The 20,473-nt window shown below is 38.8% G+C and overlaps 1 protein-coding gene across 3 annotated transcripts in view; it reads left to right on the top strand.

The window, feature by feature from the left end:
• Window positions 1-20,473, top strand: part of TNPO1 (transportin 1) — a 62,353-nt gene that overhangs the window by 24,436 nt on the left and 17,444 nt on the right. For all 3 annotated transcript variants that reach the window (XR_012621768.1, XR_012621769.1, XM_074813466.1), the window contains exons 7-14: window positions 4,531-4,612; window positions 5,331-5,453; window positions 9,051-9,169; window positions 11,528-11,588; window positions 12,244-12,412; window positions 14,936-15,088; window positions 16,238-16,463; window positions 19,188-19,359. Coding sequence is in view for 1 of the 3 variants with exons in the window: in XM_074813466.1 (XP_074669567.1) it covers window positions 4,531-4,612; window positions 5,331-5,453; window positions 9,051-9,169; window positions 11,528-11,588; window positions 12,244-12,412; window positions 14,936-15,088; window positions 16,238-16,463; window positions 19,188-19,359 (1,105 nt within the window). In the remaining 2 variants the exon portion in view is untranslated. The remainder of the gene's footprint in view (window positions 1-4,530; window positions 4,613-5,330; window positions 5,454-9,050; window positions 9,170-11,527; window positions 11,589-12,243; window positions 12,413-14,935; window positions 15,089-16,237; window positions 16,464-19,187; window positions 19,360-20,473) is intronic.

The raw sequence follows: 20,473 nt of genomic DNA, 5'->3' as shown, positions 1-20,473 counted from the left end.
TGCCAGGCCATCGGATCCACACCTTCCAGTAAATCCGATTATCCCTTTCCTCCACTGTTTTGCTGATCAGGGATATCAATTAAACTCAGACACCAGAGTGAAAAGAGCAGGTGTATTTACTAGAAATAACTAAATAATATAACAGAATAATATAGAAAACATACAGTAAGAAAAGACAAAGTAGCGCGCTTAAACAAATAGGAAAATACAGGGTAATGCATCAAATCATTACTGCCTGAGAGAGAGAATAGTGATTAAGAAAGATACATCACCACTTGCATACTTTACCATCATCCAGATCCGCAGTGGCTGGGCAGCCCCGGTTACAGCGAGGATTTGGAGAACCTTTCCCTGCAAGTGGGAAATCCTACGCGGTGCGTCCACCCGTAGGTGAGGCTTCCAAAGTCGCTGTGAGCGGGCCCAGCCTTATATACCTAAAAATCAGTAAGCCAGAATAGCTGACACCTTTGTTTTAAGCGGAAATATCTGGTTTTCATCTCACGTTAGGTTCCCCTCAGAGCCTGGCCAGGGCTTAAGGGAGAAGCTAAGGGAGTTTCCCTGCTTTTCTAGTTAATTTATGAGCAAGGTCACAAGGTCAGACAACTGTTTCTGTGGCTCCGTTATCTTGCTCACACATAAAGAAAGATAAAGATACATTCAACATAGATGTGTTTTTATGATGTTTAAGTTATATCTTCTATGCATATTTCACTAATGACTACATACAGAGTTAGCAGTTTCAGTTCAGGGCCTGTTGCTCAGGCTTCAGTATTCCCACCTTTTACATCAGAATAGTTGGTTTGCTATAACTTAGTATAATACCTATTAGCACAATGGTTATCAGTTATAAAATGTACAGGATTCATCTATAGGTCAACTCTGGCTTGGGCTTATTGTCCAAGCCTTAGCACTTCATCCACCTGGCTGGAGGCAGGGCCCCTCTAATCCTGCTCACCATCACTCACTTGATCTAAGAGTGACTCCTGCAAGAATGACTTCCTGGTCCCCTCAAGAGGGTCAAGCATACTGTTGGCCATTCTATTCTGTCTGGAGGATTTCTGACTAGACACTGGAGCTGCATCTCTCTTGGAAGACTCCCCTTTCATGGTGGTCTTCCCTTTCAGTTGCTGTACTCGTGCAGCTAGGGTGGAAGTGGGCTGCCCATGCCACCTTCTCATGTTCTCCCCATTGTCGCGGAGGAAGAACCACAGGGTGCCCCGTGGTGTGTACCTTCTACCGCCCTTCTCTTGGGTGGGGAAACGCCTGCTTCTAATAGCTGAGACATCGGCCTGTGCAGGTGAAACATAGGACATGTCCTGTTCCATTTTTTGGAGCCTCTGAGACAGTTCCTCTACGGCTGAAACCCAGGCATGTTGGGAGGAAGGGAGACTTCCCTCATAGTGCCGGAGCTGCATAGTCACTTCATCCACTGTCTGATTGTCTCGCCACCAGGCTGCTGCTGCTAATGCTTTGGAATGTCCCTCTGGTCCACTTTGCAGGAACTTCCGCCACATCAGCTGTGTGCAAGGGACCAGATCTGGATCCAATGGTGACCGCTCATCATTCAGATCACCATAGATCATATCAAACACAGCCATTTCCCTGAGGTTCTGAATGCCTTTCTCCATGTTGGTCCACTTGCCTAACCGACATAGAGCATCATCCTTGTAGGGGTACGTCTCCCTCACATGGAGCAGGAGTCGCTTCCAAAGGCTGAGGGTTTGAGCCTGTTTCCCTATTGCCTTGTCAATACCAGCCTGCTTGGCTAAAGGTCCCAGCTGCTTGGCCTCTCTCCCTTCCAATTCCAAAACAGCAGCTCCAGTATCCCAGCACCGGAGCAACCAGGTGCAAATTTGCTCGCCTGCAATGTGGCTGTAATCCTTCCGCATATCTCGCAACTCACTGAGGGATAGAGATCGGATGGTTACCTCCGTCTCTTCCTCCTGCTCTCGTGATGGGCCTGGTTCATTATCACCCTGTGCACTGCGAGGGGATTTTTTGGTATATTTGGCTTTCCGTATCAGGGCAACTGATACTGGCACTGCTTGTCTCTCCGGCTCAGCTGCTGTGCTGGTGGAGGCGACCGGTACTGGCGCTGCCTATCCCCCTGGCTCAGCTGCTGTACCAGCAGGTTCACTTTCAGACCCTGCAGCTCTTTCGCCCCCTTGAGGGCAGTGATCAGTGTTAAGGGCGATGCGGTAAGCATGGGCAAGCCCTCAGCACATCGCAGCGAGCTGCATCTCCCGGGGTTTGTCAGATTGGCAGCACACCTTTTCCAAACACTCCACCAGTTTATCAGGACTCTGCATTTGTTCGGGAGTAAAATCCCAGAACGTTGGGGGTGACCACTCACTCAGGTACTTGCCCATCTTCTCCCACATACCTAGCCATTTATAACTATCTGTCCTCAGGGCAGGATTCCGGGTGGTGCTATTGTTGGAGAAACACCGCATGGCCCAAAACAAGATCTGGCAGGCATTTAGAAAGCATTGTGCCGCAAACACACTGGCCAGGAGGCTCCAGGGATAGCTGAAACTCTCAGAAACCGAGAGAATCTCTTCCTCTGGCTCACCCATAGAGGGGCTGAGACCCCAAACAAAAGACCAGGCAGCAAACAGGTATCGGTTCACCCCCACAAGCAGCGAAATGAGCCCATTATAAGCAGACAGTAACCAGTAGAGCAAAACAAGTCCCTTGATACATTTTCCACCGAGAACAAACACCAGCACTGGGAACACACAGGGGATATAAGGATTAATCCAGCCCCACCACGCAAGCAAATTGGCCAGCATTGTAAACGCTTATCAAACAATACAAGTAAAACCAGAAAAAATTACACCTAACAGATTGCTCTAACACACTTCTCCTTTTGTCCTTATTTCAGTCTTCTCCAGCCCCACGTTGGGCGCCAAAGTTGTGGTGGTTTAGCCCCTGCCGGGGTCTGAGACCACGCGGCCACTGCCCCTCCCCCCACAAAGGGAGTGAAATACAAAGCCCCAAGACTGAAATAAGGAAAGGTTTAATACAATAATGCAATAGCAACACAACCAACAACAACAATAACAGTAATAGTGATAGCAATGAACAGAGCAAAATAGCTACCAAATACAGCAGTTTGAAGCACGATGTACAAAACCACGAGTGCACCGCGCTCCTGCGCCAGGAAGAATGTGACCTGCCAGGATGTGACGTCCACATGGTATCTGAATAACCCGGCTAGAGCTCCCCCCCACTGCTGGGGAAACTTAACCCTATCCTGGTTAAACCAGGACACTGACCTGCAGCCTGGTTTCATTACAAGTGCTGAAGTATGAAAACTCTTAGTGGTGTCAGTAAAATACTTTGTATTTAAATCTGTCAAGAGACAACTTCTGAACTACATTTTTATGAGACACTCTTCCAAGAAATGTCGGAACAACATAGAAGTTTGGAGTTACATTAGTAAAAATACTTTAGTGGATCTTGAAAGGCTTTCACAGGTAGCTTTGCCTTGTACCTTTACTTACAGAATTTGACTTTTGTATCTCTGAGAATGAAAAAGGCCTGTAAGTAATGGTTTTGCATGAAATGGAATAGAAAAAACGGGTCTTAATTTTTTAGTATATTTCTACCACAAATGTTTTGGTATGTATCCTCCTACAAGTGTGTGTTTTGTTCTAAGCTATAGCTATACTGTTGACACATATTGGTCTCTAAATACTAAAAACATTGTAAAGGCAATCGGATACTTAACAATGAAGAAGAGTGTGCTAAAATTTCACCGTGTTGACTTGTGTGGAATTGTTAATATCCGAGATCAATAATCATAATTGCTCAAAAAAGAATGTCCTTACATACTGTTCAGAACAAATGTGCCAGGTGTAGTCATCCTGCTCTGGTTTTTATTCACTGAATACTTTTATTTTAAAATACTTATTAGATATATCAGTGTTGTGAGAGAATATCGGACTTGCACAACTTTTTGAGAGTTATATCAAGCAAAGCCGTTTTATTTTTCTAATAGTACATACTTATGTTCTCACCAAAGCTCTTACTTCATAATTAGCAAATCAGCAATTAGACAGCTATCAACCTTTTCTCCTATCAGCATAAGACCACTCTAGCATCCACTGTGCAGACCAATCAACTTCTTATTCACGTGCTGTTCACGTGGCAGTAACTTCTCGCAGTTCAGTACCTTTCCACAGTTCAGTGTTGCAGCTGTCCATTGTTTTTCCCTGCCACCTTGGCACAACTCAGCAATTTCTTATCTTTCTCCCAAGGCCTGTTTCTCGCCAAAGCCTAGCTGCTTCTCAGAGGCTGTGCAAGGCTGACAGGCCGATGTCTCCCACATATCAGAGTATAAGGTGATTCTTAAAATGTGGTATAGTAATTTTGCTTGGCAATACTATAGATGTGCAGGTTTGTTCCCTCTTGCCTCTAGATGTTTGGACAATGTTAGTTGCTTCATAATGTTGTTTATGCCTACGTATAATTTAGAAAATGTTTTTAACACATGAAAAATATGTATTTTAACTGTTCCATTTGTAGGTCTCATGCTGTTGCCTGTGTCAATCAGTTTATCATCAGCAGAACTCAAGCTCTTATGTTGCACATAGATTCTTTTATTGAGGTGAGTGTGCATTCTTGGTTGGGGGTGGGGTTAAGTCAAATTATGTATCTGATTTGTCAAGAGTTTTGAATTATGTTTTACAACCACCTCTACCCTCAAACTCCCCATTTCTGGTTGCCTGTTCTTAGTTTCAGTCCCCCTGGATTGAAGTTCATTCTTTACGCTTGTGCTCAGAGTTGATTAGTCTAAGCACTCTCCAAGCCCACAAAATAGTACTTTGAAAGATGCTTCCTCTTCATAAGTAGTGGAAACTTCTGTTACATAAAGGTGTAAAAGTAATGGCAGCAGTCTCTTACCTGTGGTGGAAAGTGCAGTACTAGGATCACCATGTCACTAAATCCATCTGGGTCTCTCTGTATACTGCTACTGAACATGAATTAGAAGGGTGGCATTGTGTGTTATCTACAGTATTTGATTTGCTGCTGTTATGAACTGATGGAGTTTTCTGGCTTCAGAACTTTGTTTATGTTTAGGAGAAAATATCCAGGAAATACCATTCCTGTGTCAGTGTTTTGGTTATGTGTACCATATACATTGAGAGTCTAAGGATCTCATTTGCTAAACCATGCATCTTTAAGAAATAAAATGATGTTCCAAGGTGTGGAATAGGAGAGTACAGAAGTACATATTTGCATACTTTAGTTTGCCAGTAATGTCAATTTAAATACACGCTGAACTAGATGAACTGAGGTTTTCAACGGGTACTATTTTCCAACAGAATCTCTTTGCACTGGCTGGTGATGAGGAGCCTGAAGTACGCAAAAATGTTTGCCGTGCTCTGGTAATGTTGCTGGAAGTTCGGATGGATCGCCTGCTTCCTCATATGATTAGTATAGTTGAGGTGAGTCATTTCCCAGACTGTATGCTGAAAAACCTGTCTGCAGTTGCAGAAATAATAACAAATAAAAAGGATTCATCAGAACAGGTAGATTAATTACCCTTGCACTTGCCTATTCTTCATTTTCCTTCAAGACAGAATTTGCAAAACTTTCTTCTTAGCTATTTGTCAGCTTGACATTGTGTTTGACAGGCAATGCATGTGGCAGTTTTTTATTCTTCATTAAGTTAATTGATCCTGAAGTGGAACAGCTAGGCATTGCTTGACCCCAAGATCATGTTAAAAATTTAGTGCTAGTCCTCATACTGCTACACTTTGCATATAGAAGCTGTTACTTTTTTCTGATGTGTTGACCATAACAAGGATAAAGCATGTTATTTTATATAGCTGAGATGCTCTTTGAGCTACTAACAACGTTGCCTCCCACTGAATTCAGTTGTAGAGGTTAATGTCATTCAGTAGTTCCATTACCATTCTGTATCAGTACAGACTTGTCTACCAGAGGACCAAAAAGCTCTGGGGGTTTTTTTGTCTGCTTAACTGTTTGAGCTGTGAGTAATTTCTGCATTTCTGGGATATATTGGCAGTTTCTAGGTAGCATTTACATATGCTACTTGCCAGACTGGAAATATAGCTAAGATTATGATGTTTCTCATGCAGATTTCATGTGGACAAGTGGGTCATAACCCAGTGTCAAGTTCCACAAGGACTGTGTACAGACAAGACAAAAAAAGGTGTTGAGGGTTTTTTTGCTCCTGTACACAGGCATTAGAGATACATAAAACTGAGGTGACCCTTGACAGCCTTGGCCTGCTGTCTAGTCTTCCTATATGTTGTCTGGAATTCCATGACACAGTGTTGGCAGATGTGCTCTCATGTAACATAGGACAAGCAAGGATTGCTGGTGTTTGGTTGGTTGAGAGATATTTTTTTTTGAGACAGAATAAAGCTTTGGAGATGATATTGTCAAGAAGTGATAACCTCTCTGGCTCTTTACCCTCCTGAAATCAGTAAGGAACTTCTGGACTTCATAGGTAGAAATTATGTCACCTACCAGAAAAAGATCTGAGATTGTATTCTCATTGTTTCTAGTATTTTGCTGTTGGGAAAACTGCTAGGCTTCCTTTCTACATAAGGCAGTAGTTGAGGTCTTTCTTTTTTTCCAGTTTTGGGACTACTGTGTACTGTTACTGACTTCCCCAGTTCTGTGTACATCCTGGTATGTGCAAATGTAATATCCCAGAACTGACTGTTCAGCATTCAGATGAGACAGGTTTTGCACCTTTGAGGCTTTAATGCTTCCAAGCTGAATGCTGCTGATGATGGTTGCTCTAAGGGAAGAAAATATTAAAGGAGAGAAACCTTAATCTACATTATGTTCTTTATGCTTATGAAGAAACACTACTAAAGAAACGAATATTAACGATACACTAGTGATTCTAAGAAGGTCTTGGTGAACATCATGCTTTTGAAGCAGACAGGTTTAAACTTTGTTGCCAAATCCCTAGAGTACAGGAATGGCTGAGTTTGAATTTCATTGGGTTTTTTGAGCATGCACTTCCAGGTGACCAGAAGTGGATGGTTTTTCTTTTTTTTTGTCTGAGAACTTGATAACAGTATGTGTCAGGACTAGACCAACCTAACATTTCACTTACTAGATTGCACTTGTATGCTCACAGAGCATATTTATCCAAACACATGGCTCCTAAGATCTTTCTCAGTAGAAATCCTGACTTTTGCATCCTGTTGCTTTCTTCAGATAGACATGTCTGTTACTGCTCAAAGGATGTGTTCTTCTCAGTGCTCGGCGTATCCCTTTTCTTGATGGTTGATTTAACAAGACTAACACAACATTGTATACGTTACAGAGTACACAAAACTGTACTGAATAATCTTCCTATGCTATTTTGTAATCTATTGTGACAAAGCAACTATATGCATTGCCTAAAGACAGTGGAACTTTATAGCTTATCATTAAAAGTACCTATTAAAATTTAGCATGATAATATTTTTTTAAAAGGCCTTCAAATACCCTTCCCACATTTTACTTTGTTACTAGGCTCAGTGTTATTGCTATGATTACCAGACTGCGTATATGGCTATCTTACACCACCTTTTCAATCTACTGCTATCTGTCTTCATAGATCATACAGTATAGTACTTATAATAGATACTTAAAGAGGAAATGACAGTGTGAGGGGCATCTTCAGTCAGAATGCTTTTTGTCATTCTATTTTTGTCTTCAACTTTTCTGAGCTGCAATCTGTTGACAACTTGGAATAGAGCCGTATTTCTGTTACTGTGAGTTCTTAATCACATTAGCGAACCTTTAGGAAAATATTGAGATCCAGTGTAATTCTGTAGGAAAGGGTGCTGCTCATGGCAAGTCTTGCGTTCCTGAAATACATAAGGATAATAAAGGTCCCCCCATTCTGTTTATAATTTTGAGAATAAAATGGTATTCTGAAGCAACTGAAGAGGGATTTTTTTGCTCTAAATCCATGTATGAGGAAAGGTAGCTGCATGGACTTCCATGAGGCTTTCTAAAACAAATGGAAGAACCAACTGTTCAGAAATAAGGGCTGGCATGGAAGAATGCAGAAATTACTAATTTGGAAGTTGCAAGAGTCTTCCTGTGGTAGTTTAGCCCCTGCCGGGGTCTGAGACCACGTGGCCGCTACCCCTCCCCCACAAAGGGAGTGAAATACAAAGCCCCAAGACTGAAATAAGGAAAGGTTTAATACAACAATGCAATAGCAACACAACAAGCAACAACAATAACAATAACAGTAATAGTGATAGCAATGAACAGAGCAAAACAGCTACCACATACAACAGTGAGAAGCACGATGTAGGTACAAAACCACTAGTGCACCGCGCTCCCGCGCCAGGAAAAATGTGACCTGCCAGGATGTGACGGCTGCATGGTATCTGAATAACCCGGCTAGAGCTCCCCCCTCACTGCTGGGGAAACTTAACCCTATCCTGGTTAAACCAGGACACTTCCCTAAACTGGTTTGACAGTTATGTCTAAGAAACTGATGTAGCAGTAGTCTACTTGGACTTTATGCAGGTATTTGATTATTTTTGGTTGAAGGAGAATTAAATTTTAATAGCAAGCTTAAAGATTGTATACTGAATCTCTGAATTACCATTCATGCTAGAAAAATGTGAAGGTTTTTTTTTTTTTCTGTTATGGGTTCTACTTAATTACATCCTGTCACGTAATCAAGATTTGGAAGGGAAGCTTTTCCATCTTATTAAGTTGTACCTTTTTGTTCAAAAGTGCAAAGGGGGGGTAAAAAAAAAATTTAAAACAATCTATTCAGAGGAAACTGTCATTTATTATCCTGGGTCTCTGCAGTTTCTTGGTAATAATGTTCTCACTTAAACAATGAAGGGATTTAGAACCTTAATCATTAAGCATTAAGAAAGAAGTCTCTTAGCTTATTCTCAGGATAGCCTTAAGTAGTCTCTTATGTCTGTTTGTCCCCTGGTAGCATAGTCTGGTTTTGCGAACACACTTTGCAATGTTGGTAGCTTCTTCTGGACACTTAAAACTTCTATCTTACACATTTAATTTATTTTTATATTGTGTAGTACATGCTTCAGAGGACCCAGGACCAAGATGAAAATGTGGCTTTGGAGGCGTGTGAGTTTTGGCTGACTTTGGCTGAACAGCCAATTTGTAAAGATGTATTATGTCGGCATCTTACTAAGTAAGTATCAAAAATTACAACTCCTGTTTATTTTGAAATAGTCATCTTTAAATTTTAGCTGACTTTATGTGGTTATTCTTATAGAGACTGTTTGTAGCGTGCAGTGTGCTTAGAAGAATTTTCCTGTAGCTAGTTCTTGTGCATAGTAAAAATGGCTATAGTGCAGAATTCACTGACAAGACTTCTGAGGTTTTCAGACCCAGTGACCTCCAGAAGCAACCTAAACTGTCACCGTGATGCTTTACCTTAAGCTTAACAGGCTGTTAGGCTTCACGTAGATGAAGATGTGCGAATGTGTACTTAAGCTCAAACAAACATATCCACATGATGTTACCTGTAATACCTGGTGTATCATGAACATGTTGTCTTGACTACTGGTGATATAGGCATCTCCGTTCAATGCTTCTATGTGCATAGCCATGCAAAGGGTTCCCTGTTTTATAAACAACATAGCAAAACAGCATGACATCACTTGGATTCAGGAATCCATTTTATATCAAGTGCTATTGCAATTTAAACTTGAAAGCATGTACAATGTGTTCCTTCATACTTCTGCAGTCTGATAGTAGTTTAAGTTTCAAAAACTGTTTTGTAAGTTTCCAAAAGTTATCCTCTAACTCAAAAGATAGGCCTTTGGTTGGGAATGACTATCCATGTTTGCAACTTAAACATCTGCATGTCTGCAACAGTGCTTGTAACTTTTTTTCCAGACTAATCTGAAGTCCTTTGCAATAGGAAATGAATTCTTCAGTGTTCTCAGTGAATGGATACTCTTTGTTTTTATATATACATGGAAGGTTTTTGAAATTACTAGGACAGTTCCCTCAAGATCTTGAGAGGAATAACAGAATCACAGACAGAAGAGGCACATTCTCTGCAAAAATAAGCGTTATAGATGTGAAGCAATTCAAAAGAAGAGCAAAATTTTAGTTTTTATAAGCAATTAGAAAGTAGAAAATTGAGATTAAAACATCCACTGTAGCAGTGGAGAAATAGGAGTTGAAAATGGGAGATCCAATGTTATGAGAAATAGTTTTAAACTTTTAAAATAGTTTTATTTAATTCCTGCTCTTGTAGCTCAAGACAAAAGAATGATAGCACAATTCTTGAGTCTACCCATCCCCTTCCTAACACTGATGTGTTTATACTGAGAATACAAGTTAACTAGTAGCATTAATCCTCTTCTGGCCTACATGAACATTCAAAGTGCAACAGTATCATACTCAGGCTTTCTATTTTTTAAAAAAAAAGTTTCAAATTTCTAGAAAAACAAGAGTAACATTGCATTTCTCTCATGGTCTTTCAATATCATGTTTGTTGAAAGCAGCTTATTTGTTTGACTAGGGAGCTATGTAAGTTTGTCAGCACTTGATGATAATCTTAAGATTCGTATTAAATTAAATTTAAATTAAGTGGGACAAGATCTAAAAACCTGTTCATGTGGTATCTTAACATCTTGTTCTGTTTTGCTCCTGTAGGCTCTCTTACACAATACATAGCTCCTGCATGCTTCATGAAGTATGCTGCAAAAAAGCCAGTGAATTATTATAATGTGTATACTTACTATTCCTTCATTCAAAGTTCAGAAGGTTATGTGCCATTGCAGTGCATGAATATTACTGATGGCCTGATACCTTCAAAAACAATAATTCTTAGCTCCAGAATAAAGGGAGATTGAGCCTGTCACTGGTGCTGGGTCTGTCCATGGTCATTATTAGCTTGATTTGGCTTGTAATATATATTTTTATGGAATTTTTTTGTGGGTGTGTGTGTTATGTGATGTATTTGACTTTTTTCCCTTCATACATTTTTTTTAGCTCTACATCTGTACAGTTGGGAGCGAGTCCCATAGTCATAACCAGTTTAACAACAAAATAAATCCTAATATAAATTAGTCAAGATCTCTACAATGTTGAGGGCTTGTTTTACTGAAGTAATCACAAAAGGATAGGAGGACTTAATGTAGTTAGGCTTCCGTCTTTAAGAGTAGTAAGGCAGAGTCTTCAGCCACAGGTAAATAGTGACAAGTGCTATTGATGAGAGCCAATTTGTTTATCATGCATATTATGGGAGTTTGAATTCTTAAGTTTAAAATTCAGTTGTGCCATCTGGCTACCCCTCGTTAAAAGTTTGTTGTTTGAAATTAATGCTTTTTCACATTACAAAGTATTGATGAACCTTATGATATGGAGCTTGGTTTGAGTACTAGTTTTTGTTATCAGGCTAAGGTGTTTTGTTTTTTTTTTTTTATTTTGGGTTGGTGGGGATGAGGGTTACAACCAAAATTATGGCCCAGGTAACCGAAACTGGCTTGCTTTTTTATGTGTTATTTTGACATGTACCAATATTTCTTTGTAGGTTGATACCTGTGCTGGTAAATGGTATGAAATATTCAGAGATTGATATTATTCTGTTGAAGGTGAGCATCAGTTTCTTTTAGTCTGTAAGAACACCTGATTAGCTTCTGATCTGTAAACCAGAATGATTCAGATCAGAATGGGTAGATCTGGCCTACCATCTGTTCAATGGAGAATTAGTTTTCTGGATCAAGGTGTGCTGTTCCAGATACTAAATGCAACTGCTGGCATATTCGTTGAAAATAATCTGCAGGCTTTCCTGCTTTGCCCCTGCCCCCGCCCACCCAGCTTAGCAGAGCTGTGATACTATTACTCATGAACTACTGCAAAATGCAGCCTTAAAAAAATCTTCAGAATTAGTTCTAATGCCTTGTAGATTGAATAAGCAGCTTTTTCCATGACTACATTTTAGAATATGTCTGTGTAGCAGAATTTCTTTGTAACTTCTTCTTTCTATTTCATTCCCATCAGGAGTAATTTCTTAACAAGAAGTATATTTTGTGTGTGAGTTTACGTCTCTTACTTCTATCTTCCTGTCATTTTTCTGGTAAATGAGGCAGCAGAATGCAGGAACAATGGCATTTTTAGTTAGCTGGGAAGTGCAAGTGGGATCTGAATCTTCTATATGCTTGTAAAATCTTGAACTAAAACTACATTCTTAACTTTCTTGAGCAGTATGGTTGGACTAGTATATCTGATTAAACATTTTGATGACAGGGGGATGTTGAAGAAGACGAAGCTATTCCAGATAGTGAACAGGACATAAGACCTCGTTTTCATCGTTCACGGACGGTGGCTCAGCAACATGAGGAAGATGGTATTGAAGATGATGACGATGATGATGATGAACTTGATGATGATGATACTATTTCTGACTGGAATTTAAGTATGTCAGAGTAACGTTAAAATATTTTATAACAGAGCTACTTGTGTAATACAAGGACCTCAGTAAAAGAGGACTTCTAGGAATGCTGAGGCCTTGCTTTTGAATACAAAAAGAACTATCTGATAAATAATTGGTGGATGGGGTAGAGGGGGAGTCTTTCAGGTGACACTTAGACTATGTAACTGTGTTGGCAAAAGATGGCCATCTGTAAGCCTGTTTCTTATTTCAAATACAACAGATTGAGCTACAAATGTTTACTGGATGCAGTTCAACAGAACTTTAGGATTTTCATTCTACAAGATAAGAAGTCATGTATCACCTGTTTAACTTCAGTTTAAAAAAAATTCTTACACACTGATCTCTGGAGGAAGCTTAATAATGCTTTGTTTTACTTCAGCCTTCCCTCTAAAATTAGTTTGTGGATTGGTTTTTTTCCTATGTGAACATGCCACTACTGACAGCCATTACTGGTAGTTTTTTTCTGTGTGAGGAATTTACTTCTGACTAGAGTATAGTACCTTAGTTATAAAGAGAGAAGATAGCTATGAGGAAACCACAGTTCTGATGACCAGTGTATGGGCGTGGTGGTTTAGGCCCTGCCAGGACTCGAGACCACACTGCCGCTGCCCCTCCCCCACCCTCGGACCGGACGGGGCAGGGAGTGAAATACAAACCCCGGGGTTGAGATAAGGAGAGTTTTAATACAACAGTGTAACAACAACAAACCAAACAACAATAATAACAATAACAGTAATAACAATGAACAGAACAAGGGATATACTGATACAGCAGTGAGGGAAAATGACCGCACACCACGCATTTACCAACCTTCCCGCACTTGGGCGCCAGGATGTGACGTCAGCATGGTATTGAATAACCTGGCTAGAGCTCCCTCCCCACTGCTGGGGAGACTTAACCTTATCCTAGCTGAACCAGCACAATGGGTCAAAGGACCTTTAAGCCAATAGACCATGTGGTAAGGAAAGAAAACACCACAAACTGGTTTTTAAGCTCAGTGATAGAAAATAGCTATTGAAATTCTGACAAATCAGACTTAAATGTACTTTGCAAGCAGCCTCATTGTGGAATAATGTTTTGAGATTTGGACACATCCATATACTGTGGGATTTTTTTTCCAAGGCCCCAAGTTTTCACAACAGGTGAATGTACCTTGAAGCTTATGGTCAAACAATTTTGAGACATATCTGAATTTTTTTTTAATTATTATTATTGGTGGTGTTGTTTTCCTTTTACAAGAAAATGAAAGTGTGTATATGTTTGTTTCCATAAAACCTCTTTTTTTTAAAAAGGTATAGTGTTAGATTCATAATGCTGTTCTTGTCACTGCTGTGTGTAGAGATGGCAGAATTAAATACATATTTTCTGAAAAAGATAGCTGAAATGACAGAGGGTGCTCTGTAGTCCACAGTTTTAAGATGGTGAGGAAGCTAAAGTTGCCCAAGAATGGTAGCCTGAAAGAGAAAGAGCAGAACAGTTAAGAAATCTGTATTGACATATGTTATCTGGATTTGAGAGAATTTGGACTATCTGAAAATCAGAACTGTGTGCCTATCCAGTGTTCTATATTTGACTTCCCATTTGAAAAGAGAGGAAGCATCAGCGCAGCTTGACAATTAGCAGCATTGCTTACTAATGAGAGCAGTTGGATCGTTTATGACAGATTAAGAAGGAACTGAGATCATAATAAGCAAAAAGTGCAGTATAAATTCTGTAATACAATCATTCTTTATAAAATCACCTTAGTGTTATTTTTTCTTGACATGACAACACCACAGCAGAAAATCAGAGTAAGGATTCTGAATCCTGTTTTGAAGTTGTTCCTGATTTTTTCTTTCATGAGCTTCTGTTTGCTAAAAACATGGGATTGACACTTTCAAACAAATTTTGAGGTGTATCATATTGGTGCGTCACAGAATCAGAGCAGAGGCCAGCAAGTTTCTTCCAGTCTCTAGAGTTGGATGATTTTGTCTTTTTTTCACTTTGAGACATGGATCATGTTTGAGTATTTCCTTTTGAATCAAATGCTAGTATTTTTAGGCCATTTCTCCATTCTCCTTAGTTTCTCTGTTACATCTGTGTCACAGACGTTCCCTCTCCCTGTTCCCTCTCCCTTAGTATCACACCATCCTGAAAGCATGTAGTGTATATAATGTTGCAATATAATGGTGTCGTTCCTGTCAGTGAATGTATGTTCATTGTAGATTGAATAAGCAGCTTTTTCCATGACTACATTTTAGAATATGTCTGTGTAGCAGAATTTCTTTATAACTTCTTCTACACCCTCAATGTATATGTCCTTTTAGTGGCTATTTAAGAGCTGCAAAACTGGCTTTGAGAGCTGTGGCTTTGCACCAGAGCACTGTGGATCACTGTGTATTGCAATGAAATGGAAGTATGTTTCCTCCTAATGCCTTGAGACTCCACTGGCAGCTCAAAGTTATATTGCCTAACTACAACTACTCGTATAATAAACCAGAGATTAACACTGTTAATTCCCCTCAGGGAAATGTTCTGCTGCTGCTCTAGATGTCCTAGCCAATGTATTTCGTGATGAACTTCTGCCACACATCTTGCCTCTTTTGAAGGAATTGCTTTTCCATCCGGAATGGGTAGTTAAAGAATCTGGTATCCTTGTTCTTGGAGCAATTGCTGAAGGTAAGACAACACTGCATATTAGGTTGTTGAATTTTTGATTGGTTCCAAAGTGTCTCTGTGATTTCTTCCTGGTGAATTTACTTACACAAACAAGTAATGTCATTAGCTGGCTTGGTTTTGGTGGTTAATGTCTGCATCTACTAATTGGTGACTTCAGTTTATTTAAGTTTTCATTTTCAAATCTATCCATGTTTGGGAGGCTAAATGTCTTAGATAATTTCTTTTACTTCTCCCTTTCTTAACTCTGCAGCATATATTTATTGGTGTCTCATTAAATACTACACTGATTTCATGGAAGAGGAATATTTAATAAATTTGGGCCTTATATTTCATTGAAGAGTTTTCAGAAATGGAGAAGACCATTTCAGTGACTTCAGTGCTCTGCGCTGCTTTTTGTGGATGGTTCTCCAATTTAAATATGATAATTTTATTACTTTGTACTTACAGTCTTGCTTGGCTTTTTGCCTGCATTTCCAGCGTGTCTGTCCCTTTTGCAAGCTGAAGGAATACATCTTGGTTTATGCCTGGATTACTTTCCTTTTCCCACAGTGCCTAGTGAACATACTTTTTTCTTTGTTAATAGAAAAATTTTGTTGTTTTTGATTTCAAGTCAAGACAGATAAAAGTTAGTACTTCTCACAGATCTCTGTATTATTGCCCTTGCTGACTTGAAATGTCTAGTTTTTATAGCTGGTCAGTATTTCTATGATATTAGGAGAAAACAAGAAGAAATTTAATTTCTTAAGGAATCCTTTCTAATAGTGTGATGATTTGTTGTCAAGACCAAGTCTTTCTCTATTTGTTGTCTTGGTTACTCTGGGGACACTGATGTAGGATCTCCAAGCTTTATAAATTCACATTATTTGGATGTACTGGCCGTACTCCATTTAGTAAAACAGAATTTCTGAGATTGGGGAAACACTGAAGTAGAAGTGTAGTTGAAATTAATGTAAGTTTAGTTGGGGATTTTAATTATTGTTTATGTAAGGTTTCTTTTTAGGACTTTATATTAATTAGGTACACTTGCTTTGTGTATTGTTGAAATGTATTCCTGTGTGGTAGAGAATGAAAATGTCCCTTCTAGGAAAGAGAAAAAAATAGAACTTTTTGTTAATTCTGGTACTGCAATAGCTATTTTTTGCCTTCTAGGCTGCATGCAGGGTATGATTCCATATCTTCCTGAGCTGATCCCTCACCTTATTCAGTGCCTCTCCGACAAAAAGGCTCTTGTGCGCTCCATTACATGCTGGACTCTTAGTCGCTATGCACACTGGGTAGTTAGTCAACCCCCAGACACATACTTGAAGCCATTAATGACTGAGTTGCTAAAGCGTATCCTGGATAGCAACAAGAGAGTACAAGAAGCTGCCTGCAGGTAAGCCAAAACTTAGGCAAAAAACACTATTTGTGACACTGCTTTTTTCATGGGAAGCTATTTTAATGCCTTTATCAATGAATGTGTGAGTCCATTTCTAGCTCTTAATGTATTTTTCTCTTTTAAATTGGTGTAGATGCAGCTTCTTCTAGAGTAGTTACAAATTACTCCAAGTTGTAATAATATGAAAAAAGTCAATTTGTATTTCTCCTGTCCAGTTTGACTCAGAGTATATGAGTCACCAAACTAAATAATTTATTGTAGTAAAAGTAAATTACCTGTTTGTGAAACTTGTTTATTTTCAATGTGATATTTCATTGACCAGAAATCTGGCTTTTTTTAATAAGGTCGGTACTGATTGCAATGGAAAGTTGTACTAACATTGGATTACTTTATTGTTTATATTTAGCTCAGGGTTACCCAAACATTTGGGTTATGATTATTTCAAGGGATATTCCCTTTCTCTTGAAGGGAGATCCTGGGAGATAAGATTCCCTTCTCCCACTTGTCTGCTAATATTTTTAAAAAATATATAAATTAATGGCTCCATTAATGGACAGAGCATTAATGGAATGAGTGCACTCTTGTGCAGGAAACTCATCAAATAAAGCTTTTACATGTCAGTTTGTGTGGGGCAGGAGTGTACACAGCAGACTGCCAAGAAGGTTTCTTCATAAAGTAGAGTTAGATGTATCTGGTTGTATTCTTAACAGTTGAAACATGCAGTTTTTTGAAATAGTAGGAACAACAACACCACTACTACTACTATTATTATAACACCCCACCCACAAATACCAGTAGTGTCTAAGGACAGGGCTGAGGTCAAAGATCTTGTGCTAAGCTTTGCACAAAAGAGGTAGATGTATCCTTGCCTGAGAACAGATACAATGAATTTAATGAAATGTACTTGGTAAGATTTGAGTATTAAACACTGTTTCCTCTTTGTCTCTAAACCTTTTCAGACATTGGGCTTGCAAATTTGTTGGGCTTTAACATCTGTTCCATTCTGTCTTTTCATAGTGATAGTCTTCTGTTCCTTCCTGAATGAGCAGGAAAATGGTGATATAAGACTATTGTTTCCCACATTTTTAGATCCAAGGAATCAGATTATGTGCAAATTGTATTAAAAACAACAACCAAAAAAAACCCACCCACACACACAAAAAAAACCCAAAACAAAAAAACCACAACAACAAAAACCCCACACTTCTGTTCATACTTTCCTGTCCAAAACATGGTTAAAATGTGCATGTAGTTCAACACAGCTGTGTTGCAATTGTTAAATAACCTCATGTGGGGCTTATGAAGGAAGTGCAGTGAGCAGTGGAAACTGTTGAAGTAATAAGAAAGAGATAAAATGGAAATACTAAAAAAATACACCTGATTTTTATTTAAAGTTCAATATCAAATTTATAGTGTGTTTTGAAATGCTTTCTTTAGGGCAGACATTCATTAAAATTATTGTTGCAGCTGAAAAATAAACTGTCTAGGAAACTCCAAGGGAAATGTAGAGCTGTTACAACTCAAAACATACTTCATAGCTTTCTGAATTGTAAGGAAATGCAATGATCCTTCTTGGAGAGGAGCAAAAAGCTGCATCCCTACAATGAATAGTTGCACATGTCATTTAAGTCTACCAAATTGAAAACTGGTCATAGGAACTGTATGTTTTTATCACTAAATTCTGTATCATAGCAGATGTCTAACGTTCATTTCAGTACTGTTGAGAAACTGCTCCTTTAGTTCGTGACACCCAAAAAGGTACTTTACTGAAACGTGTTTTCCTGCTCACATCATATGCCTTTCTGAAAGAATACTTCAGAATAATATAATAAAGTAATAAATGAATAAAATAAGAATGCTAGCCACTTAGTGGTCACAATTGTATTGTGTTAAAAAGGCATTTCTGTATTTGGTAGCATGCTAGTAGGAGATTATCCATCTCATGCTGTGATGCATGTATTTTTAGTGCAGGGACAGGCTAATAATAATCTTGTTGGCATAAGCTAGACCAGTAAATCCTCAATAGCTCATAATTTTTTCCTTTCCTTAATGTTTCTCTGAAGCAGCATGTCTGGTGCATGGGGGTTTTTTTCTTTGCTGTGGGTGGGTTTTAATGCTGTTGTTCAAACTGTGTGTCAGCACCTTGCTGACAGACAACCTGAACAGTTTCCACAATGCTGTGATATGTGATTTGACCAAGGCTGGCTAAAGTTGTTCATGCCCTGTCTTTGCTTTTAGTTTTCTATCTTTCTGTATCTATTTTTCAATGTAGTGAACTGCTGAGCATACAGGCTGAGTTTGGTGTTGTACTAGCACAACAGCTCTATGGCTTCTAGGTGCTGCTACAGCATACATTAAAGATAGTGGGCCGTTTTTACGTTAAGTAAACAGCTTTTGTTAAGATTCCTACTACTTCAGTTAGTATATTGTAACTTGTGTACAGTAATGCTTTTCTCAGTGGGGGCTTCCTGCATATACGTAAAGGAGTTTATGACAATATTTTTAAGTTTTGTTCATCACAATGTAGGAGCTGAATCCTTCTGTGCTCAATCAAAATAGATCGAGGTTCTCAGTAATGCCATTTTGAAAATGTATCTTGGATGAATTTGAGGATTAATTAGAGTTTTATGTTTAAGCAGAAATGCATAGTGTGGGGCATTTTGGGGTTGTCTTGTTTTGTTTTTTCCAAGACACTAACTGACCTGTTTTTTTGTCCATCAGTGCCTTTGCTACTCTGGAAGAGGAGGCTTGTACAGAGCTTGTTCCTTATCTTGCATATATACTTGACACTTTGGTCTTTGCATTTAGTAAATACCAGCATAAAAACCTGCTCATTCTTTATGATGCTATAGGAACTCTAGCAGATTCTGTAGGACATCATCTAAATAAACCAGTGAGTATACCTTATGTTCTGTAGAAGCACTCATCATAATTGAAAAACTGGTTCACCGTTTTGTAGTGTGCTTTGTATGTTATAAAACAGAAATGCTGATATTTCTGTGCAAGTTTTGATAATACTAAATATTTACAGGTAACATACATAGACTGCATGTAATTTTCCCACTACATGAATATTTGCTATCTTGAATAAATGATTGTGTGTGTTCTGGCTTGTGAAATGTGCTTCTCATTGTGATTTTTTTCTCGGAATTTTTCAGCTCAGAGGAGATGCATATATCAGTATAGACATGAAATGGGACTTCAGAGAAATTGGTGGAATGTGTGTTTTAATTTCTAATAACGCTTTTTTTAATAACCACTTTAAGTATAGCTAAGCTGCTGTGTGTGTCTCTTTCCAATGTATTGGAGCACATCATCACTAGAAATTGCTTTATCAGAAATTGAGACAGGCATTCATTTTATATATTAAAGCACAGAATCCTTTGGACTAAGTACAGATAACACAGGCAAATATAGTGGGGTGTTTTTAGTGTACATATATTAATTAATAGAATATGCATACATGTCACGTGTCCATCTTCTTATGATGGTTATTGTTTTATTCTAGTGTGTCTATGTCATGTGAAGCACTATAAATAAGCCAAATTTCAATTTGAGTTGTTTCCATGGCATTTTACTTGCAATCTGAGACTCCACACCATCAAAGGACCACTTTTTCAGTCTCTCTCTGGCCCTGGCCACCTTGACATTTGACAGTACCAGGAGGAAGCTAAATGGGAGCTCATGGTGACTTTCTTCAGTCACTTAAAGTTTTATATCTTTGGACACAGCATTAGCTGGCAGCACCTGTTGGGTGTTTAGATACTTTCTGGGAGAACAGCATTATAGGGGTGCCTTGCTCAGTGTCCTTGTGACTAGATTGATAACAGCCCAGGCAGCTAGACTGATACCAAACCTAGAGGAAAAGATTCATTCTGCAGAGGTACTTAAGTGCTTCAGCAAAAAATCTTAAGATGCAAATTGTAAATATTAAACTACTTCTACATATTGCAACAATGATTGAATAACAGTACATCCAAGATTTTTTTGCTGAAAAAGTAGAATAT

This window comes from Strix aluco, chromosome Z, assembly GCF_031877795.1.
Source record: "Strix aluco isolate bStrAlu1 chromosome Z, bStrAlu1.hap1, whole genome shotgun sequence".
Taxonomy (NCBI): domain Eukaryota; kingdom Metazoa; phylum Chordata; class Aves; order Strigiformes; family Strigidae; genus Strix; species Strix aluco.
Note: the sequence above shows the minus strand (reverse complement) of the source record. Positions and strands in the feature narration are given on the sequence as shown.